We start from the raw sequence: 24,322 nt of genomic DNA on the forward strand, positions 1-24,322 counted from the left end.
CATATAACAAACTGATCTGTCCTTTATTGCACATTTTGGTAGTTGCTTGATTGCACTTCCTGTTTATTCAAGTAATATTATTTCCCATCTCAAGTCTTCGATGGAGTTGAAAACTAGATAGTCATAATTACTTTCCTTTCATGACTTGGCCAAACTATTTCTAATAAAAGACTTAAACTCCTTAGGATAATTATTGAAATGTTTAACATATGTTTCTTGCTTGATCTAATTTATGCTGGCTATAATTCTAATTTTATACTTGATATTTGTTTTTATTGTATATAATTTTGTATTAGGCTTAGAACTCTCTTATTTAGACAAAAGGGGAAGGTACTGTGGAAACTCCTTCAGCCAATAGCCTTTATGATACCAGCCCACTTGAGCGTGATTTCTTATACTATAAATGCAGTTATAAAGCTTGTGTGCATGTGTTCTCTCCAATGCTGGATTTGCTTCCTGTTCCCCGTTTGTGCAGAGGACTGTGATCTGTGAGTCTATTTCTGAATAAAGAACCTTTTATTATACTCAGTTCTGTGTGGGATTACTTTATAATGTCCGTCTTCATCTAGTGGTGTGCCTTCTTGAGCAAGGCCATGCCTCCTTCACCTGCTGAGCAAATACTCACATAGATGAACTTATGGCTACTGTTCTCAGCAAAACTACCACAGAAAGCAATTAAGGAGAAACACAGAGATCAGCCATAGCATCACTTCTTGGGAGCCACCTTTCTTGTTCTATTTTACCCAAGACAGAGTCTGCCATTGAGCTAGAGCTTGCTGGGTAGCTTAGGCTATCTGGCCAGTAAGGCCCCAAATTTCCCTGTCTTTACCTCCTGACTGCTGGAATTCTGAGTATGCACTACCATGTCTTGCTTTTTATGAGGGTAATGGGGATAGAACTTGGGTCTTCTTCCTTACATGGTGAACTAGTTCATTTTAATTGCCAACTGGACAACCTAGAATTATCAGGGAAGAGAGTCTTACTGAGGAATTATCTAAATCAGAATAGCTTGTGGGCATATCGTGAGTACATGTGTGTGTGTGTTTGTGTGTGTGTGTGTGTGTGTGTATGTATGTATGTATGTATGTTGTCATGATCATTAATTGATATAGAAAGACCAAGCTCTTTGTAGGTGACACCATTCTCTAGGGTCCTGAACGGTGTAGAAAAGGAGAAAGCTAGCTGACTGTGCATGTCTTAATCTCTCTTGAGATTAAGAGAGATTGTTCTTAATCAGATATGACTAGCTGCAGCAGGTTCATAATGCCATGACTTCTGGAACATGGGACTAGCTGAAGAAACCCCTTCCTTCCTCTGTTGCTTTTGTCAAGGGTGTTTGTCACAAGAATAGAAATGAAACCAGAACACGTGACCTGTGCTTTCCCCACTGACCTGTGCTCTCCTCATGCCCAGACCACTTTTATACTAGACACCCTGCCTCTTCCTTGCCTCTCATTTGCTCTTTTTTCACACTCCGAGTTCTCATTTCTGACTAGATTACAAGTTCCTTGAGGTCTCTGGCCAAGTCTTATTTTCCTTTATTCTTTGTACTACCTCGCACAGCTATCTACAAAGACTGACACAAAATGTAAAAGCTCTCTTCATTGCAGATGATTAATCATCCTGAGAATTTTTCCAAAGGCACAGGCGAGTGCCAAGAACACATTTGCTGAAAACATGTGCTCAGTTCTGAATTGAATCTGCCTAAATGGTGCCATCTGTTCTCAGGCAATTTCAGAAACATTCAAACAGTTTTTTACCTTTAAAGGGACAAGGGAATGGGCATGCCCACAATGCACAGAGATGGAGCAGACATGGGCACATCCGATGACACAGTCCCACAGAAAGAACGTTGTCTGAGGTCTGAGGACACCAACAGCTACGTCATGTAGAAAATATTTATGAGACATTACAGAGCTCAAGGCATGGATTCCTGCAGCACATTTCTGTGCTTAATTGCAGGCTCCAGAATTTCACTTGTGTGAGAGTCTCTTGTTCCTTTGAAATGGGCACATGCTTCCAGTGCTTGCGACAGCCTCAGCTTGGAAGGCAGGAGCAGCTGCTGAGATCCCTGTGTGATTTCTGTCACATCACCTGTTAATTGACTTCCGCTTCAGTCCATAGAACTCACTGTCACATGAACAAAACAATGAAGTGAAACCTGTGTTTAAGTTCTGCAAATAACTTCCAGCCATTTCCAGATCACCTCAAGGCAGGCTCTATATTTGAGTTTGTGGTTTTACATGCACAGCTATTTTCTGACCCACTTCAGCAGGAGAGAGAGAGGGAAAGAGAGAGAGATCACAAGCTGGCGAGGTTTGGGTCTAGCTATTGTGGAAACAAGTGATGGGCCAGATTTCCAGCCTATTTAAGTGGCTCGCTGCATTGTAAGCTCCAACTGCTGCCAGCATGTTGTCATCTGTGTACTTTGCTAGTCCGTGTAAATCAACCGTGGTGTGTATCAAGAATTTATATCGACAGAAAGAATTTCTGATTTAAAACACATCAACGTATGTTCCTCCGTCTGTGCGCACATGTATCTGCACTGAAACTCCTTGGTTAAGATCTGAGTGGCTCTGAGTTCATTCTCATGAATATTTGTCTGGAATGTTCTGCTGACTCGGGCTTTCTGCATCACATTACTTCCTTTCTTAGGGAAAACATGAAGTATGGAGAATGGCAGGGCCAGTTCCTGATGTTTGCGCTGTTTGGAAGCGGTAATCCCGCCCCTGAGAGAGCACCTGTGTCCTCTGAAACCTCCCACCAGGGCTCCACTGATTGCACCTCTCCCACCCTGCTTGACTTCTGAGCTCCCTGGTTGTGACCCTTTAAGCTCTTACAGCATTCAAGGGCGTTTCTAGCCAGAGTTTACAACTCTGTCACTTTCCTGCCACAGACACTATGAAAGGCCTGAGGACCACAGTCAGGTTTGCATACCGGTGCCCTCACTCTCGGGACCAATCTTCTACCTTAGTTTCTTCTCCCTTTCCTGGGATAAAATACTCCATGAACGCACCTCAGGGGAGAAACAGGTTACTGTAGCTCACAGTTCTAGGCAGAAGAATCATGACCAGCTGCTCAAGGCAGCTCCATACAGGAGTGGGGGTGAATGCATGCTTGTCAATGCCCAACTATCCAATAAGGCGCAGGATCCCCCGCCCAGGAAATGATCCCACCCACAGCTGACTTGGCTTCCCACATTTATTAACGGCATCACAATGCCTCCTCACAGCCATGTCCAGGTGGTTCTGTTCATTCAAGTTGACACTAGATGCTAGCACAAGTGTACTGCAGGTAAAGCTTGAGTCCACCCTTGTAGAGGCCACCACCATCATCACTTCTCTGTAGCGTCCTGACTCGTGATTTCCTGTTTTAATGGTGTAGGTTAGAGGTGCATAAGTAGTCAGGAATGCCAGTAGCATGGTGAGCTAAACTCCATCCCAGCATTCACGTCATTCTTGACTTTTTATTTTACTCCACCTCCTATTTTATCAACATGTCACCATTTATGATCATGTTTTCTGAAGGCTTGTCCTGGTCTGTTGTCTCCTCTGTCCCAGATGCCCATTTAGGCTATACGTCGGCACCTATTTCTTGTTATCTCAAGACACTGCGGCTGCTGTACTAGTTATGTGTCTCCTGTCACCTTCTCATGACCTCTCTCTAGGAAATCATGTTTTGTCACTGTGTCGTGGGGATTTTGCATTTGCAGTACTACAACACATTGCTAAATTTCTTTTTAAAATACTCTTAATTTATATTCCCATCAGCAGTTTGTGAAAATTTCCATATCCTTATGTCTCCACCAGCACTTATTTCCTTAACCTTCATTCTTGTATTGCTGCAGCCTGATGGGCACGGACTCATTTGTCTTTATAGTTCTAAGGCCTCCAGTCATTGTTCATAACTTCCAGTAGGTTTTCTAATGCCTGTCAAGTATTTTTCTTATTTCTCTGAGTTGTCTATTCATCTGTCTTTGTCATTCTTCCAAGTGTTTTTACTCGTTGATATTTTAAAGTAACAAGGACCACTTTGGAAGGATTATAATATGCTCATGTATATTTCTTGTCAAAGTTGTATTATTTGTTACATATAAGCATTTAGTCCATTCTGGATTTATTTGTTGACACAGTGTGAAAAGTTATCCTTAGTTTATTTTGGTGTGTGTTTGAATGTGTATGCATAAGCACATGAATGTGTATGTATGTATGTATATGTGCCGATGTGCCAACCTGTGTGTGCATATGTGTATGTATGTATACGTGCATTCATATGCAGGTATGCTTACCTGTGTGTGCATGTGTTTATGTATATGTGCATTCATATGCAGGTGTGCTTACCTGTGTGTGCATGTGTGTATGTATACGTGCATTCATATGCAGGTGTGCTTACCTGTGTGTGCATGTGTGTATGTATACGTGCATTCATACGCAGGTTGCTTACCTGTGTGTGCATGTGTGTATGTATACGTGCATTCATATGCAGGTGTGCTTACCTGTGTGTGCATGTGTGTATGTATACGTGCATTCATACGCAGATTGCTTACCTGTGTGTGCATGTGTGTATGTATACGTGCATTCATATGCAGGTTGCTTACCTGTGTGTGCATGTGTGTATGTATACGTGCATTCATATGCAGGTGTGCTTACCTGTGTGTGCATGTGTGTATGTATACGTGCATTCATATGCAGGTTGCTTACCTGTGTGTGCATGTGTGTATGTATACGTGCATTCATATGCAGGTTGCTTACCTGTGTGTGCATGTGTATATGTATACGTGCATTCATATGCAGGTGTGCTTACCTGTGTGTGCATGTGTGTATGTATATGTGCATTCATATGCAGGTATGCTTACCTGTGTGTGCATGTGTGTATGTATACGTGCATTCATATGCAGGTTGCTTACCTGTGTGTGCATGTGTGTATGTATATGTGCATTCATATGCAGGTGTGCTTACCTGTGTGTGCATATGTGTATGTATACGTGCATTCATATGCAGGTGTGCTTACCTGTGTGTGCATGTATATATGTATACGTGCATTCATATGCAGGTGTGCTTACCTGTGCGTGCATGTGTGTATGTATACGTGCATTCATATGCAGGTGTGCTTACCTGTGCGTGCATATGTGGGAACCAGAGGTCACCATCAGGTGCCTTCTTCTATCATTATTCTTATATAATAATTTCTTACAATTATATTATCTTTGTTGCCCTTCTGAATAATTATGTTTCCTGATAAATTCTTGTTAGGCTATTGAACTTAATTGATTTCACAATTTGATCCTGCAAACCCAGTATTTTTTTTATTTTTTCCTCTTTGTGTATATGTGTGTGTGTGGTACATGTGTGTATATGTGTGAATGCACACTGATCTGTGAGTGGGAACAAAGGATCAGAGCACCGCCACAGGCTTTAGCACTTATTTTCTATTTTGTCTTAGACAGGATCTGTTCTTTAACCCCACTGCACACCCCGGGCCAACTGGCTCACTCCCCCACTCCCCTCCACCTCCACACTGCTCACCCAAGCCCAGCTGCCTCTCTTTCCCCCAACTGCACACCCCAAGCCAGCTGGCTCACTCCACCCCCCTCCACACTGCTCACCCAAGCCCAGCTGGCTTCCTTTCCCTTCACTGCTCACCCAAGCCCAGCTGGCTTCCTTTCCCCCCACTGCTCACCCAAGCCCAGCTGGCATCCTTTCCCCCCACTGCTCACCCCAGGCCAGCTGGCTCATACCCTCCTCTTCCCTCCTCCCTCCCCCCCCTGCCTCCTCATTGTACTGCTCACCTGAGGCCAGCTGTCTCTCTCCCCCACTGCACACCCCAGGCCAGCTGGCTCACTCCCCCACTGCTAACCCCAGGCCAGCTGTCTCTCTCCCCCACTGCTAACCCCAGGCCAGCTGTCTCACTCCCCCACTGCTAACCCCAGGCCAGCTGTCTCACACCCCCACTGCTAACCCCAGGCCAGCTGGCTCACTCCCCCACTGCTAACCCCAGGCCAGCTGGCTCACTCCCCCACTGCTAATCCCAGGCCAGCTGGCTCACTCCCCCACTGCACACCCCAGGCCAGCTGGCTCACTCCCCCACTGCTAATCCCAGGCCAGCTGTCTCACTCCCCCCATTGCTAACCCCAGGCCAGCCGGCTCACTCCCCAACTGCTAATCCCAGGCCAGCTGTCTCACTCCCCCACTGCTAATCCCAGGCCAGCTGTCTCACTCCCCCACTGCTAACCCCAGGCCAGCTGTCTCACTCCCCCACTGCTAATCCCAGACCAGCTGTCTCACTCCCCCACTGCTAATCCCAGGCCAGCTGGCTCACTCCCCCACTGCTAATCCCAGGCCAGCTGGCTCCCTTTCCCCCCACTGCACACCCCAGGCCAGCTGGCTCATTTCCCCCACTGTTCACCCCAGGCCAGCTGGTTCACTCCCCACCCCCAACTGTTCACCCCAGGACAGCTGTCTCACTCCCCCACTGCTAATCCGAGGCCAGCTGTCTCACTCCCCCACTGCTAATCCCAGGCCAGCTGGCTCAGGATCTTCTACTACCCTCTTCTCCCCACCTCCCATCCAGCCTTAGGAGCAATGGGATGACAGATGTGCTCTACCACACATGAATTTCTGTGGGTTCTGGGGATTCCGACCCAGGTCCTCATGCTGTGCCCTCACTGAACGAGTTCTGCAACACAGTTTCCTGGTTTTAATCAATTTGGTTGTAGATGCTCTTGAATTTTCTAGACAAATTTCCCTCATTTCCATGTATAATGAAATTCTTGGTCCCTCTTTTCCCCTGCTTGTGCCTTCTGTTTATTTCTGGATTATTACATTGACTGAGTTTTCTAGCTGTGATGAATGTAGCAGCGATAGTGAGCCTTTCTGCTGTGGACTGGGTCTGCAGCTGAGGTAGCGATGTGTCCCAGAACACACATTCCTACCCGTTTTCCATGATGCTATCATTAAGCATTTCACTGTGGTTGGGTTAAAGTGTGGATTGCAGATGGATAAAGCGGTGATGTTCTCATCTGGGTCAGAAGACTTAGCCTCTCTCGTGTGTCTTTTTTCATGTCTGTCTGTCTCTCTGTGGGGGGCATGGCTATGGGTGGGTGTTGTTCTGTGCACGTGCATTTGGTGCCCAGAAGTTGACTGGGCGTCTTCTCAATCCTCTCCTCTAGCTTTTGAGACAAGGTCTCTCACTAGTTGGTTAGACTCTTTGACCAGTGAACTCCTGGAAATCGACCTGTCTCTGCTCCACCCCACCCTGGGCTAGGGTATCGACACACATGGGTTCTGAGAATTCAAGCTCAGGTCTTATGTTCACCCTATAGGTCTTTACCAACTGAGCAACCTTCCTATCCCCAAAGACTCCATATTTATCCCAGTAGGATGCTTTTTTCACCTTCTGAATAACCCATCCACCTTTGTTACCAGTCACCTAGCAAGTAACACCACACTGAGGAGCACAGACACTGAGGGGTTCACCCAGCCATCTGGCAGGTAACACCATGCTGAAGAGAACAGATGTTGAGGAGTTCATTCATGTGTGTTGGCTTCATGAGCAATGCCATGCTATTAGAAATATAATCTAAAAGTCTTTTGATACTCTCTGAATTTCTCAAGTCAAATTATTATACATTTTGCATTTTTTTTTTAGACTCCTATGAACCAAGCTTCAACCCGATCACACTGTATTTTCACTGTTCACTTGACCAGCAAGGAGCCGGGATCTGCCACTCTCCGACGCGCAAAGCTCCATTTGGTTGACCTGGCAGGGTCAGAGCGTGTTTCGAAGACTGGAGTGGGGGGCCTGCTCCTGACAGAGGCCAAGTACATTAACCTGTCGCTGCACTACCTGGAGCAGGTAAAGTGGATGGAATAAGGTCAGCAGTGGCAATGGCGCGTGCTGCGTATGCTCATGGCAGACACTCTAGTCTCTGGCTTGTAATTATGGTGAAATGTGCACAACAGCATTTGTTTGTCTCATAGTTTTAAAAAGATTGTGGAGCTGGAGAGTTGGCTCAATGGTTAAGAGCACTGACTCCTCTTCCAGAGGTCCTGAGTTCAATTCCCAGCACCCACGTGGTGACTCATAACCATCAGTAATGAGATCTGGTGCCCTCTTCTGGCCTGCAGGCACACATGTGGACAAACAGTATATACATAATAAATAATCTTAAAAAGATTGTGTGTGTGTGTGCGCACACAGAGTCAGAAAGAGGGCATTGGTTGGGTCCACTGAAGCTGGAGTTAATGGTGATTGTGAACTGCCCAGTGTGGGTGTTTGGAGCTGAACTCTGGTCCTCTGCAGGAGCTGTACATGTTCTGAACAGCTGAGCCATCTCTCCAGTCCCAATTTTTGATCATTTTTTTTAAGTGAAGAGTTCAATGACATGAAGTACATTCCAAAATAATGGGCAACCAGTCATTATCATTCCTATATTTTCATAATCCCCACTGGAATCTCTGGACCTTTGGAATATGAACATCCCTTGAATTTTATCTTTGGCCTCTAGTGGCTTGTCCTCTCTGTCTCTCGGACTTTGCCTACTCCAGATCTCGCAGGTGGAATCACTGTGTGTCCTTGGTAGCTGTCTTGTATAGAAGTGTAATGATTTCATGGCCCCTGCACATGGTGGCATATAACACAATTCCATTCCCTCCTGGGACTTGAGCACATGCGTGCATACCCCTCAATTTGTTTATTCAGTGTTCCATTCAAAGTCAGCAGGCCGCATCTGCCCCTCAGCATTGCGGGCAGTATTCCTGTGAACATCCGTGTATGTAGGAGTGCTTTGTAAACACCATTTCATTTAAACCCTACAACAGCCCCCTGCTGGAAGTGGTAACTTCTCCATTTTACTGACTGCAAACACTTATCATCCCAGGGTCACCCACCTAGAAACAGGGTAAAGATTGATCTCAGTTTTCACTGGGCCCAGCACACAATTGTTTTTGTTACTTTCAAAAGTGATGGAATGGGGGAGGCGGTACTGCTGCCTTATTATCTATATTGTAAAATCACTGTTGGACATGAATCCAGACGGTAAGTGGTCTCCTGCTGCCTGTTTTGTTTGTTTGTTTTCCCAGCTCAGAGATTACCCCTGAGAATGTAACTCGGAGGTGAACAGTATGCTGCCAGATTCTGGTCAGTACTTTTTTCTGCTGTGGTGAATCTCTTAGTCTTGGCTTGTCTTGAGTCACCCACACTCCCTCCTGACTACCATCCAACCCACTAGCTGCTCTACTTTGTAACTTTGGATCTGACTCCAAGAGCAAAGAAAACTCACCCAAATTTAGCTAGATAAATCTTCGACCCCATCTGTAAAATTAATGGATTGGATGGAGGATTTCCTGTGTTTCCTCCTTATTGTTGAATGTTTAGCCTAAAAGATTTGAGGGCAACAACAACAATAAGATGTCTCTTTTCTTTAATGCCTAAGGAAAGCTTTTGAGAGGAATGTCATGCTGCTTCTGAATAGTCACAAGGCTGGAGGCCAAGCCAGAGGAGCCCACCTGAATGAGATGATAAGTTAGCTTCACCCCTGAGAACCACAGGAGTGCAGCACCTTAGCTGAGGGCCTGCAAGCATTGGCCATTTCAGTGCTTCTGACAAGAGTCATCAGTTCTAAGCTTTTTCTTGCTCAAATATTCCGTACCACTTACACTGATGGAGCTTCTCGCTTAATAGGACATTTACTGGAACAATGATATATGCCCATAATGGGCTGTATTCAAATTGCCTTATTTCGAAGAAATGTGTCTGTGTTCAGATGGTGGCATGGTTTTAATTCCCATTGTGTCCATCTGTTCATACTAAATTACGTTCTTCAGCTGAATCGAACTTTCTACCAATTGTAATCACTCAGGAGAAACATTCTGCCCCACGTCCACTTCCTCCCTTCTTTCCACAGTCTCCTCCAATTCCTGACTGTCACTAGAATTATTCTACCTCTTTGCTTTACAATCCTTGTGAACATGCATAATGCCTATGTTGTCGTTGTTTTTTCATCAATTACTTATCTAGTAAATATTGATGATGATCTTATCAATTATTGATGATCAGCTTGACACAGCAAGAATCACCTGGGGAGAAGTGCTCAATGAAGGATTGTTTGTATTGGGTTGTCCCATGAACAGGTCTGTTGGGGATTGTCTCAATTATGTTCATTGATATGGGATGACCTAGCCCATTGTGACTGGCACCGTTCCCTAGGCAAGGTGTCTTGGATGGTCGTGGACTGTATGAGAGTGGAGAAATCAAGCTGAGCACAAGCAAGCAAACATGCACTCATGCATTCCTTCCTGCTCTTGACTTTGGATGTTAAGCAAGCGAGCACGAGTCCATTTCTCTCTGCTCTTGACTATGGATGTTAAGCAAGTGAGCATGCGATTATCCAGTTGTTTCTGCTCTTGACTTTGTTACAGAAGTGAGCATGCATGCATCCATTTCTCTCTGCTCTTGAGTATGGATGTTAAGCAAGCAAGCATGTGTTCATGCATTTCTCCCTGCTCTTGACCGTGGATGTTAAGTTGACTTTTCTTCCTTGACTTCCCCAATGACAGACTGAAATCTGTAACTACAAACTAAAGTAAGCCTTTCTATCCTCCAGATTTCTTTGGTTCTGGATATTTTGTCACAGCATCTGAAATGGGAATAGGACAGATCTATAGTGTGCTGAGGGTCCTAGAGACAGCCCTACCCCAAAGGGCTACCGCTCTGAAGCAGGGGTCCTCAGAAGAACATAGCTGCATCTCAGGCAGGAGCTCTGATAAGCAAGGAAAAGGGTGAGGAAGCCAGGAGTTAATGAGGCCTCTGAAATGGAAAATGAGTGGGCGGGAGCAGGCAAGGGTGGAGTAGAGCAGGTCAGGTCCTTGGAGCCATGAGCACATCAGCAACTGCTCCAGCCCAGAGGACCCTTCTCTGTTCACTCCAGGCTAAATGTCATTCATGTGTCATTGGCCCTCAGCAGTTCTGTTTCCTTTCCACCCACCACATCAGGACAGCTGCTAACTATTTTCTCTTAGACCCAAGTGCCTTCACAGGCAAGGAGGAGGCTTGGCATAAGGTCGCTGGCAGGAGAGGGAAGGAAAACAGGCTATGGGAGGCTGCAGACATGGCCGTGGATCTTAGGGTTTAGTAAGGCTGGGAGGAGCTGCTGGTGAGTGGGTGGGAGGGCAGAAGAGAATTATATTCAGAAAGAGAGAGCTAGAACACTCCCAACAATGAAAAGAGAGAGCAGATACTTAATAAAATTGCATAACTCATGGGCCTTTATGGCCACATTATCTCTAAGTATATTTTATTATGTGGCTAAAGAGACTGGGAGTGTAAAACAACTTTGTGTAACTAGCTCATCTATCCACTCAGCAGATAGCGGCCGGGTCTCCACTGGAAGCTGTGGGTTCCGTTGGGCAGGGGGTAGAAGAGTACAAGCTATACATCATAGAGCCAACCAAGCAGCAAAGCTTAGGAACTTGCCCTGTTGCTTTCTGTTTCTGTGGCAAGCGCCATGATTAAAAGCAACTCAGGGGTTGAAAGGGTTTGTTTCAGCTTCCAGGTTACAGCTCATCGTTGAGGAGGGAACTCAAGCAGGAACTGGAAGCAGAAATCCCAAAGGAACTCTGCTTGCTGGCTCACTCACAGACTCAGACTGAGCTGGCTTTCTGACACAGCCCAGGAACACCTGGCCAGTGGTGTGCCCACAGTGGGTGGGGCCCTCCTATGTCAATTAGCAGTCAAGACAGTTCCCCCTCCCCAGTCTGACCTGGGCATACCCTGAATGGAGCCTCACTCCTCAGCTGACTCCAGCTGTGTGAGGTTGGTGGCTACAACTGACTAGGACAGAACTAATGCCTACCTGTAGTCAGATAAATGCCATAAGGGACTCCATTGGTGGTGAGAATTAATCAAGCCTTTCTCTATCCCTTTCAGTGTAAAAGATGGGTGGATGCTAGATTACCTCGATGTAAAGGGAGGAGCTGGGCCCTGCCTCAGCTTGATGTGCCATGCTTTGTGCAAGCTCATGGGAGGCCTGCCCCTTTCTGGATGGAGATGGAGGAGGAGTGGGTGGGGAGGGTGGCAGGTGGGAAAGGGAGGGGATGGGAGGAGAGGAGGGAGGGGAAACTGGTTGGTATGTAACATAAATGAAAAAATATTATTTTAATACAAAAAGACGGGTGAAAGAGGGGCTAGTGTGCTCAGCTGCTTTGCATTAATGAACTTACACTGGTTTAGAAGTTTCTCTCAGAATTCTGGTCCTGCTGGTCATAGCTGAGAGACCTCACACCTGCTAGAACTCGGCCAGCCAGAGTTTACTGACTCTACATTTTTAAGTGATTAATATTCAGTCTGCCAGAATATTGTTGGTTTTGGAGTTCTCTTTATGTATGCAACACTTTTTCCAAAGAGTTTCCTCAAAAACACTTTATGCCACAATAACAGGGTACCTCTCAGCCCCAGAGCCTGAGTTCGCATGAGGAGAAGGAAAGAGGGCTTATGTACTTGAGCAAGCTGTAAACCTCACTAAGTGCCCTGGGGGTGACCCGAGGTCCCCATCAGCCCAAACAGCAACTAAGAAACTGCTGGGAATCAGTGTTTACTCCCCACCCCTTCAGAAATCAAATGGGGTTTCTGTCAACCATCAGCCAATCCCACAGCACACATGGCTCCTGCCAAGTGAGTTAAGGTCACACTGTGCTGAGGAGTGAAGGTGCTGGGCCAGTGCTAGTCATAACTGCTCCCAATCTTGGTTGGTTTTCAGACAATTCTTTTCTGTGCTCTTCTGAGCCGTTTAAAAGAAAATCCCCTTAGAAACTGTACAGACAGCTCAGTGGTTTAGAGTGCGTGCTGCTCTTGCAGGACAGAGTTCAGTTTCCAGCTGACAACAGCCTGTAAATACAGCTCCCAGGTGTCTGGTGCCTGCTTCTGACTTCCATGGGCACCTGCATGGACGCACACATGTGTATACACACACACACACACACACACACACACGTACGTGTGCGCGTGCACACACACACTCACACAAATACACATAAATAAATAAAATAAAATCTTTTAAAATAAGAAAACTCTTGATCCATCAAGTAGCTGAATTACTGTTTTAGATTTTTCTTTTTTCTTTTTTATCATTTTTATTGAGCTATATATTTTTCTCCATTCCTCTCCCTTCCTCTCCACTTCCCTTGGTCCCCATGCTCCCAATTTAATCAGGAGATCTTGTCTTTTTCTACTTCCCGTGTAAAGTAGATCCATGTATGTCTCTCTCAGGGTCCTCTTTGCTGTCTAGGTTCTCTGTGATTGTGAATTGTAGGCTGGTTTTTCTTTGCTTTGTGTCTAAAAGCCACTTATGAGTGAGTACATATGATATTTGTCTTTCTGGGTCTGGGTTACCTCACTCAATATGAAATTTTCTAGCTCCATCCATTTGACCGCAAATTTCAAGATGTCATTATTTTCTTCTGCTGTGTAATACTTCATTGTGTAAATGTACCACATTTTCCTTATCCATTCTTTGGTAGAGGGACATTTAGGTTGTTTCCAGTTTCTGGCTATGAAAAACAATTCTGCTATGAACATAGTTCAGCACATGTCTTTGTGGTACAATGGAGCATCCTTTGAGTATATACCCAAAAGTGGTATTGCTGAGTCCTGAGGTAAGTTGTTTCCTAATTTTCTGAGAAATCACCATATTGATATCCAAAGGGGCTGTACCAGCTTGCACTCCCACCAGCAATGCAGGAGTGTTCCCTTTACCCCACATCCTCTTCAGCATAAGTTGTCATCAGTGTTTTTGATCTTGGCCATTCTTATAGGTGTAAGATGGAATCTCAGAGTTGTTTTGATTTGCATTTCTCTGATGACTGAAGAAGGAGGTGTGGGCAGGCCTGCTTTTTGTCCCACCTGGCTCCCGCATGACTAGCTTTACACCCGAAATAACAACACACAAATTGTATTCATTTAAACACTGCCTGGCCCATTAGCTCTAGCTTCTTACTGGCTAACTCTCACATCTTGATTAACCCATTTCTATTAATGTGTATCACCACTTGACTGTGGCTTACCGGCAAGAGTCTAACCACCGTCTGTCTTGGAGAGGAGAGTCATGGCGTCTACCTCCCAGAATTCTGTTCTGTCTTCCTCACCTACCTATGTTCTGACCTATCAGGTCAAGCAGTTTTCTTTATTAATTAACCAATGAAAGCAACAGATAGATAGAAGACCCTCCTACATCAGATGACTAAGGATGTTGAATATTTTCTTAAATGTCTTTCAGCCATTTTAGATTTCTCTGTTGAGAGTTCTTTGTTTAGGTCTGTACCCCATTTTTTAAATTGGATTATTTGTTGTTTTGATGACCAGTTTCTTGAGCTCTTTGTATATTTTAGAGATCAGACCTCTGTCTTATGTGGGGTTGGTGAAGATCTTTTCCCATTCTGTAGGCTGTCATTTTATCTTGTTGACCATGTCCTTTGCTTTATAGAAGCTTTTCAGTTTCAGGAGGTCCCATTTATTAATTGTTTCTTTCAGTGTCTGTGATACTGGGGTTAAACTGAGGAAGTGGTCTCCTGTGACAATGTATTCAAGTGTACTTTCCACTTTCTCTTCTATGAGGTTCTGTGTTGGTTTTATGTTGAGGTCTTTGATCCATGTGAACTTGAGTTTTGTGCATGGTGATAGATATGGACCTATTTTCATTCATCTATGTGTTCATAACCAAGTATGCCAACACCATTTGTTGAATATGCTTTTTTTCCCATTTTATATTTTTTGCTTCTCTGTTAAAAATCAGGTGTTTGTAGGTGTGTGGATTGATATCTGAGTCTTCCATCCTGTTTATTGTACAGGATTGTTTTTGGCTATCCTTGTTTTTTTGTGTGTGTTTTTCCATATGAAGTTGAGTATTGTTCTTTTGAGGTTTGTGGAGAATTTTGCTAGGATTTTGATGGGCATTGCATTCATTGAATCTGTAGATTACTTTTGGTAAGATTGCCATTTTTACTATGTTAATTCTACCTACCTAAGAGCATGGGAGATCTTTTCATTTTCTGGTGTCTTCTTCAATTTCTTTCTTCAAAGATTTAAAGTTCTTGTCATGCAAGTCTTCTACTTATTTTGTTAGAGTTACTCTAAGATATTTTATGTTATTTGTGACTTGGGCTTGGGCCTGCTCCTGCAGAGGTTGCTGACTTGGACCTGCTCTACTCAAGACCTTCTGTGGAGCTCACTGCCTCGGGTAGCTGAATTATTGATAGCAGTACAGTTTCTAGGTCGTGAAGGAATTTCTAGATGTGGTGTGAGGTTCCATTCTTTGTTCCTAACACAATGCTGTAAGAAATGTTTTGCCATTGTATTTATATGTGAAGTTCAGAATAGGAGCAAACATTACCAAACAAACACACAACAACAACAAACCCAAGGCGACTGAAAGGTTGCTCAGTAGTCAGGAACACACCTGCTCTTCTGAGGACCAGAGTTCTGTTCCCAGCAAACATGTCAGGGAGGTCACAACCTCTCTAACTCTGGTCGCCATGGGCACCTGCACTGCCATACATATTAAAAAAAACCCCAACACACACACACGAGCCATACACACAGAACCCACATACACACATAGGATTAAACAAATCATTCTGAACTGAGGCAAGAGCTCAGCCAGTAAATGCTGCTGGAAAATCTGGGTTTAATCCCCATAATCTTTGTATAAGAGGGTGGGGGGGAGGGAATGTAGTGAGAAAATTGCAATCGCTGTGTTTGGAAGGTGAAAACAGGTGAATCCCCGTGGCTCACTAGCTACCAAGGGTAGCCTACTTGGTGAGTTCCAGGACAATGACAGACCCTGTCTCAAAAATATAAAAGTATAAAAGGAGGTGAACAGATACCTTAAGAAATGACATTCTAGAGGTTATCCTATGGCGTGTGTGTGTGCACAGACACACACACACAACACACAGACACACACACACAACACAGACACAAACACGCACACTAGCCCTATGACCCTCCATACTCCTTTCACTGCAGAGCCCATTGTAACCCCACAAGGAGCAACCCCCCTCTGCTTGCCCACAATATTCCTTCTCTGGGCTCCTCTTCAGAGCCACTCCATGTGGTCTGGACTCACAGTGGTGCTACAAGAGACCAGCTCGGGTCCTCTCTCAAGGAAATGGGTCAGGCCTACACCAAAAGCAGACTCTCCTGAAGACTCTCCTACAGCACTGTGTGCCCCTTGTTTAATAAGTACCCTAGAAGTTCACTTCTGATCTTTATGTGTGTGCACGTGTGATGCATATGTGAGATGTATGTGCATGAACTGTCCACATGTGGAACCAGAGCAAGATAATGGGTGTCTTCATCTCTTTGATGCCGTGAAATGGGCTATCTCACTGTTACCATGAAACAGGGTATCTCACTAAAACAGAAGCTCACCATTTGGTTGAGCTATGCTGGCTGGCATGTGAGCTGGGACCCAGCTGTCTCTATGTTCACCAGTGTTGGGGTCACAGGCATGCACAGCCACATCAAGTTGTTCACATGTTCTGGGATTTGAATTCATGTCCTCATGCTTGCATAGCAAGCATTCCTTCACACATAGCCACCTCTTCAGCCCCTCTCTCCGGACCTTTACAACATTCCTCCAAGAGAGCCAGACTTTCTAGTTCCTTCTTTACAGGAACGGGAAGCTAATGTGCTTTTGAGGTTTTCCAAAATCATACAAGTGGTAAAGCTGGATTCTGCCTCCAAATCCTGGCTGCTTTCTTCTATCACACATAGCCTCGTTTCCTCCATTTTAATGACCACAGTCCCACTTCGAAGTTTAAATATTTTTCTCTAGCAGTTTTAGGTCCCTTCATGGAGAGGATGTGGAAATGTCCATCCCAGTGCGGAGCACCTGAAGCCCATCCCAGCTCCAGGGATTAGATCCTTATTGGTCAAAGCAAACTGGAGCCTTCCTTTGGATGCAGTTGTCAACCTGTGGGTCTTCTAGGGACCAAGATGCTTCCTAGGAAAGCTCAGGATAAAGGATGTCTGTTCTCATGTAACTTATTAATCTAGAAGTATATAACACCAGGGTGTTTGGCAGCCATCCTGTGGCTATAAGGAGGCTACAGTAGAGATAGGAACGTAAGCCCATTAACCTCTTGGGTTATTTGTAGCCTAGAGTTTTTCTATTTCCAACCCTCCTGTCTGAGACCAGTGTGACTTAGATTTTCTGTAACTTGCCACCAAAAGTGAGTTCACTAATATTCAATTAATATCACCAGGAAGGTTTATTAGCGTATGCTTCATGTTACCCACATACATCAGTGTGCTCTAGAACAGTAATAATATTAAGGTATCTTAGGAAAAAGGTTCAAAGTGGGGAGGACAGTGAGTGCATAAGTGATCATTCAAAGGCAGCCATGCTGCTCCCTCTTCCTGCCGCTGCCAGGGGAGAGGGGTGGAGTCCCTGGAGCAGGAGTCATAGGCAGCTGTGAGCCATTCATTGTGGGTTCAAGGACTCTAACTCAGGTTCTCTGGAAGAGCAGCAAGTGCTCTTAACCACCGAGCCACTTCTCCAGCCCCATTTTTGTCATTTTCACATTGAAAGCTCTTGTTAATATGACTGTTCTGTGCCGAAGTCTTGGGTGTTACCTGTGTTTAATTATTATTTCCTTTGCATTCTGATTATTGAAAGTCATTGCCAGGTGTGCCTCCTCCTGCCTGGCTAACGCCACCATCTGCCCACCTTCCCACAGGTCATCATCGCCCTTTCTGAAAAGCGCCGCACACACATCCCTTACAGGAACTCCGTGATGACCAGCGTGCTCAGAGACAGCCTGGGAGGGAACTGCGTGACCACTATGATCGCCACTCTCTCACTAGAGAAGAGGAACATCGATGTACGTGCTTCCTCTCCCTGGAACTCTTAGTCTGGGTTTCTGTCACTGGGTGGGAGGTGGAGTTCAGGAACTTGGGGGAGTCTACGTCTCTTGAGTAGTGCTTACAGATGGACATCCTCAGAGGTAAGCATACACAGCACACGTAGCTTTGGGTTCTTGGCCAGTGTTGTAATTAACCCACAGGAGAACTAGTCTCAGATGAATGGCTTGAAGAAGCCATGCTTGCCAATCTCAGAAGGCCCGATGATAGGAATGAGGGAAGGAGATCTTGCCCTGCTCTTGCTCGGTGCCTTTGACTGATGAGATCTGGGTATCTTAGAACTGTCCTGAGATCCGGTCCTAGACTCTCTCAGAAGGTGGCACCAGGATCCCTAGCCAGGGGATGTGCAGAGGGCTTCCCTGGGTGGCTACGGAGCCAGCTGGGGTCTTGCAAGAGTCAGATTAACATTTTGGATGTAGATACTCCCCCAAAGAGGAAAGCAAGGCCAAAAAGTGCATCCCAGATAGCGCCAAGACATTCGCTTTAAGCGCTATGGAAACTGCTCCTTTGGTTGACTACAGACATTTATGCTGTGATCTTAGGTGTTTGTGGATCACAGTACCTGCTGTAGTTATGACTTTATGTGACATTTTGGCTTAACAGAGTCAAATACATCCCAGCTGCCTCCTGGGACCCCAGGATTGCCTATACTTTTGCATTTAGCAGTTTTACCAAGCAAACCCATTTTTAAAAAAATAGAAAACAGTACGCTAGGGCCAAACCCCCTCGTTTTGAAGCATGTCATTTATGTTTCTCCAGACATCATACCCTTTAGGTATCTTTTGCTGTTAATGAAAATTAAGTTTTATCTGGAGAGAAATGCCTTTCTATGCCATCATGGTTTTTTTTTTTTTTAAATATTTATTTTATTATGTATACAATATTCTGTCTGTATGCCTGAAGGCCAGAAGAGGGCGCCAGACCTCTTTACAGATGGTTGTGAGCCACCATGTGGTTGCTGGGAAATGAACTCAGGACCTTTGGAAGAGCAGGCAATGCTCTTAACCACTGAGCCATCTCTCCAGCCCCCTATGCCATCATGTTTTAAGAAGCTATTTCATCGTTTTCCTTAGGAGTCCATCTCTACCTGCAGATTCGCTCAGCGAGTGGCCCTCATCAAAAATGAAGCTGTCCTCAATGAAGAAATTGACCCCAAACTGGTAAGCAGATGCTTGACTTCTGAGACAGGGACTTATCACTCAGGCTGGCCTTAAGCTTCATTTGCAGGTGAAGATAACCTTGAACTCGTGGCCCTCCTGCTGTGTGAGCACGTGACAGGCGTGCACCATCACTTCTGGAGTTTGTGGTGCTGAGATCCCATGGGATGTCATGCTTGCTGCATAAGTGCCGTGTGCACTGAGCTGTGTCCCCACTCCCAGTGAGAAACTTACATTTTTAATTAGGCTCAAAGAAATATATATACTTAACATACATATACACGATTAGCTGAACCTTGTTGTGGGGCAGTGGGTCTGTACTATGCAGTGCTCTAAGAACCTGTATGCATTCGCAGATGGAATTCTCAGCAACCATGTGATGAGCTGTTCGGCTGTCTCCATGGAAAGAAAAATTGAAACACAAGGGCATGAAATAAGCTACTGATTGTCTTAGTAAGAGTGGGTATCATAGCCCAGTGGTCAAGCTTAAGAAATCTGCTTCATGACAGAGCATGGCCCATCCTGTGGACATACCCAAAAGGCAGACATGCAGTGACTCAGCGGGACAATACTTACCCAGCCCTGGGTTAGATCCCCAGAACTACAATGGAAAAAATACAATTATATTTATAGTTGGGTCTTAGCCTTTCACAAAACACCTAGTTTTCCTTTTTAGACAGAGTACCAGGCCGTCGTTCACAGAGAGTTATTAAGTAGAAATATTTTGTCCAAGCATCCTGTTATGTATTCTAGAGTTTCTTAAAGGCTAGCAATAGTTTGATTTATGGAAAAATAACTCCTGTTTTATCAAAGCAACTTTTATGCAAGGAAATCATAGATACATAATTCAATTCCCCACTTTGAATATATTTTTCCTTTGTGTTTTGTGGGTTCTCTGCAAAGGAAAAGCAGCATTAGGTCAGCTCAGGCCACTGTCGTGGTCTGAATTCCTGCTCCATCACCTACCTCTCCCCACCTCAAGGACAGAGCGAGAGGAAGGAAAATGAATAACGGGGCTATCGGTCTTGCCCTGCCAGCCTCAGAGAGCCTCGCTTTCCCTGATGGAGAAATCAGTGGGTGAATCAGGTGAATCCTTGTGCCCACCTTGGTCAGACCCCAGCATCAGAGTCCTAGGGAAAGGAACAGAATACCAAAGCAGAGTCAAAAGAAAATGCACCCCTATGGGATGTATTCTGCTGTCCCTGCCCCTCCTGCATCCCAAGAGCATCACTGTGACTGTCCCTTCCCCTCCTACACCCAAGAGCATCACTGTGACTGCCCCTGCCCCTCCTACATCCCAAGAGCATCACTGTGGCTGCCCCTGCCCCTCCTGCATCCCAAGAGCATCACTGTGACTGCCCCTGCCCCTCCTACACCCAAGAGCATCACTGTGACTGCCCCTGCCCCTCCTGCACCCAAGAGCATCACTGTGGCTGTCCCTGCCCCTCCTACACCCAAGAGCATTGTTGTGCAGAATGAGAAAGGTTCTATTATCTGGATGACAAAAATTAGTTCACAATTTATGGAGAACAAGAATATAAAACATTGGAAGTATTTCTTTAATTTCTTTAACTTTTGCCAGAGAGACTTTTCTTTGAAGACTCTGAAGGCAGAGGACATCCGCGTGTGTTTGATGTAGGTCTGTGACAGATTTAAAGTAAAGAGAAACTGGGAGCAAAAAGCTAATAGCTGATAATTGAAGTGATTGCCGTGGTTCTTCCTAGTGCTGACTGACGTAGTGACTGCCAAGCGTGGCTTGCTACGCTCTGTATTAATGGCACCTTAAACCACACACTGTTGCTTACTATTTTAGTGTGAACCTTGCCTGTAATACAAGTGACAATCAAGACTTTGTCCTAGGGGGCAGGAGGGGTGGCTCAGCAGTTAAGAGAATGCACTGATGTTGCAAAAGATCCAAGTTCAGTTCATAGCCCTCCTGTCAGGTGACTTGCAGCTCCAAAAGCTGATGCTCCAGGCATTCTCATGTGCCTGCACTCATATGCGCATGCCCCTCCATTACACATAATTTCTAAAATGATACAATTAATCTGTTTTAAGGAAGTGTTAAAAGAAACCACTTAAGATACAACTTGTTTGGGATTTCCTGTGTCTTACTCTTAGATTTTAATGGCAAATATGGTGTTACCCTGAGTGATCAGAATCACCAAGCACCAGTATTTCAAAGCGACATGGTAATGGCAGGAACATGAGCTGGACAGATTCCAGAATGAGGGGACATGGGCCAGGATCTCCCCAGATGCCTTTAAGTACACAGGAAATCTGTAGGACGCATGGCCATAGTAATAGTAGTTTGGGTTTATAAATCTTTAGAAAGTCTAGAGCCGGGGGATGACTCAATTGATGAAGTGCTCACTCTGCAAGCATGAAGTCCTGACTCTGACCCACAGAACCCACCTCAGAAAGCTGGTGTGATCACACACTTGTAATCCTAGTGCTGGGGAGGCAGAGGGGGGATGATTCCTCGGGCATGTGCACCCACATACATCCACAGGCACAAGGACATGAAGATTAAAGCATTGGCGTCAGCATAGAGAGGTGAAAGTGAACGACCCTTGTCCAGAGGGCGCTGTTCTGTGTGGCTCGGCAGTTTCTCACTGTGTTTTTAAAGGAGGCCAACAGGTAAAACATGGCGCCCTGCGGATTTGAACAAAGTCCCTGGAGCCTGTGTCCAAATGCTCTTGTGATTTAGAGGGGTTGTTGGTTCTGTTGATGTGGTCAAGGGAGCCTGAAACTCATCCGAATAGATCTCTGGAAGCATCTTTAGAACATGTTACCTGCAGACAGGGGAGCACAAGGCTGCAGCTGTCCTTGAGTGTGGACAAACAGTGTCAGCCCGGGGAAGGAAGTCACAGTCCTGGACCTCTGCTTCCCTCCCTAACAAAACCAGCGAGGAAGGAGCGGGGAAGATAAATCTATTCCCCGATGTGGCGATACCAGTGAGGCCATCTGCCACATCCCTGACCAGCAGGACTGATGGCATGTGTGAGTGAGCACAGGTGCCTGTGGAGGTCAGAAGAAAGCATCAGATCCCTTGGAGATGGAATTATAGGCAGCTGTGAGCCACCTAACACGGGTGCTAGAAACTGAACCCAGGGTCTCTGAAAGAGCAGGGCCTACTCTGACCCACTGAACCAGCTCTCCAGCCCACAAGAAGTATTTTCTTGAGAATTTAAAAGCTTTATCCCTCCTTCACATGGGTTTGAATTCACATACACAAAACCCCCTTTGTCTAAAAGGTTGTTTGTTTAATGCTTTTGTTTTATTTGTTACGGGGTCTCACTCTGTAGCCCTGGCTGGCCTGGAACTCTCTGTGTAGATCAGACTGGCCTCGAACTCACAGAGTCCCGCCTCTGCCTCCTGGGAAGCGATCCACAAGTGAAGAAGAGAGAGAATACAAATTATTGGAAAAGGGCAGGAGGTGGGAGGGAGAAGAGCTGATGCTGACTTCGTTAGCCAGTTTGGGGACTTCAGTTCTCAAGGACGGCTGCAAACAGATGTCTCATCTTTTTACTAAACTGGGGTGTCATATTGGCTGGATTTATGTCAATTTGACACAAATTAAAGTCATCTGAGAGGAGGGAGCCTCAGTTAAGATAATCTACGATTGGACTGTAGGCAAGCCTGTAGGGTAGTTTCTTAATTGGTGATTAATAAGGGAGTGCAGCCCATTGTGGGGGTTGCCCTGGGCTGGTGATCCTGGGTTCTATAAGAAAGGTGGCCAAGCAAGCCATGAGGAACAAGCCAGTAAGCAACAGCCTCCTCCATGGCCTCTGCATCAGCTCCTGCTGCCCAGTTCCTGCCTGCGTGAGTTCCTGTCCTCAGTGCTTTTGATGATGAACTGTGATAAGGAACTGGGAGGGAAACAAGCCTGTCCTCCTCATGCTGCTTTGGTCACACTGCCTCACCCCTGCAGTAGTGGCCCTACCTAGGACAGGTGTCTTTAGATTGCATAGCAGGAGGCCAAAGGGTTTGTGTATAGAAGTGAGGAGAATTACATTTTATAATTGTTGATCTGTCAAGCTTTGGAAAGAAACTTATAAATGGATTATGGACCAGATAAATTTCTTATCCATTTTTGTTGCGTTTATCATCACATGTGCTCTGCATAGACAATAACATGATCTGCAAGTATAGGCAGATGATTTTCTTCTTTTCATTGTCTCATGGCCTAGCCAAGAATTTTAGCAGAATTTTAAAGACATTCTTGTCTTGCTCTTTCTGCCGCTCATTGCTACAATAAAGGTTTACTGTAACTTTTTGGTTGATGTTCACTTATCTTCAGCTTGACTGAATCTTTACAATATGTCAGTGAATTCTTGATATGATCAAGTACGAGTTTTAGAAAAATATTTGACATGTGTGTATGTGTGTGTATTTGTGTGTGACTGGAGGGCCCAAGGGGAGTCTGGAAGAGGGTGTAATCCCCTGGAGCCGGAAGTCCAGGCAGTTGACCTAGCATAGGCGCATATGTTCTGGGACCCAACAAGTGATGAGATTGATCAATATTTCTCTTTTCAACTGTTCATGTGATGGATTGTCACATCCCTTTAGTCAGCTTTATTATGAATTATTTCAGATATACAGAAAGGTACAACAGAAAAATCGACACAACTTTTTTTAAGCGGATGCCATGTTTCTTCATCTTAAGACGACATCTTGACCTATTAAAGCTGTCACTCCATGCACCTCCCTTTTTTTCAGTGCTCATTTGTGTATTTTTAAATGATAGCCTATTATTAACTTCCTGAAGCAAGCCCAACTGGATTATAATACTAAATACTCTACTAATGATTATGTGGTTATAATATGAACTTGGTAGAACAAACGTTGGCAGGCTATATCAGCTTTAGCTGATCTTTGAAATGTAGTTACCAAAACTAACCAACCAATCAACTAAGTACATGTCAACTCTCCTCACTCCCTGCCACTCCTTTCCCTTTTCAAGAACACCATCCACTTGTGTGTGTGTGTGTGCACACACGTGCACGTGAACATATGCGTATGTACAACTGTGCATGTGTTCACAGAAGTCAGACATTGGCTGTGTCCTGCTCCTATTTTCTGCCTTTGAGACAGGGTTTCCCACCACCCCAATAAGGACTGGTAGCCCCTGAGTTCCAACAACTACCCCTTCACTCAGTTCTGGTGCAGTGAGCTCAAATTATGTGAAAACCAAAGAAAACAAGATGCAGTTTACATAAAGAAATAGGATATTCACATAGTTTAAG

At 45.1% G+C, this 24,322-nt stretch overlaps 1 protein-coding gene across 1 annotated transcript in view; it reads left to right on the forward strand.

The window, feature by feature from the left end:
- Positions 1 to 24,322, forward strand: part of Kif6 (kinesin family member 6) — a 309,520-nt gene that overhangs the window by 102,158 nt on the left and 183,040 nt on the right. Inside the window, exons 7-9 of the mRNA XM_041656411.1 lie at positions 7,648 to 7,854; positions 17,733 to 17,876; positions 18,990 to 19,076. Coding sequence (XP_041512345.1) covers positions 7,648 to 7,854; positions 17,733 to 17,876; positions 18,990 to 19,076 — 438 coding nt within the window. The remainder of the gene's footprint in view (positions 1 to 7,647; positions 7,855 to 17,732; positions 17,877 to 18,989; positions 19,077 to 24,322) is intronic.

Source organism: Microtus oregoni, unplaced genomic scaffold (assembly GCF_018167655.1).
Source record: "Microtus oregoni isolate MIOR12 unplaced genomic scaffold, Mior012 000007F_ref0000211, whole genome shotgun sequence".
NCBI lineage: Eukaryota > Metazoa > Chordata > Mammalia > Rodentia > Cricetidae > Microtus > Microtus oregoni.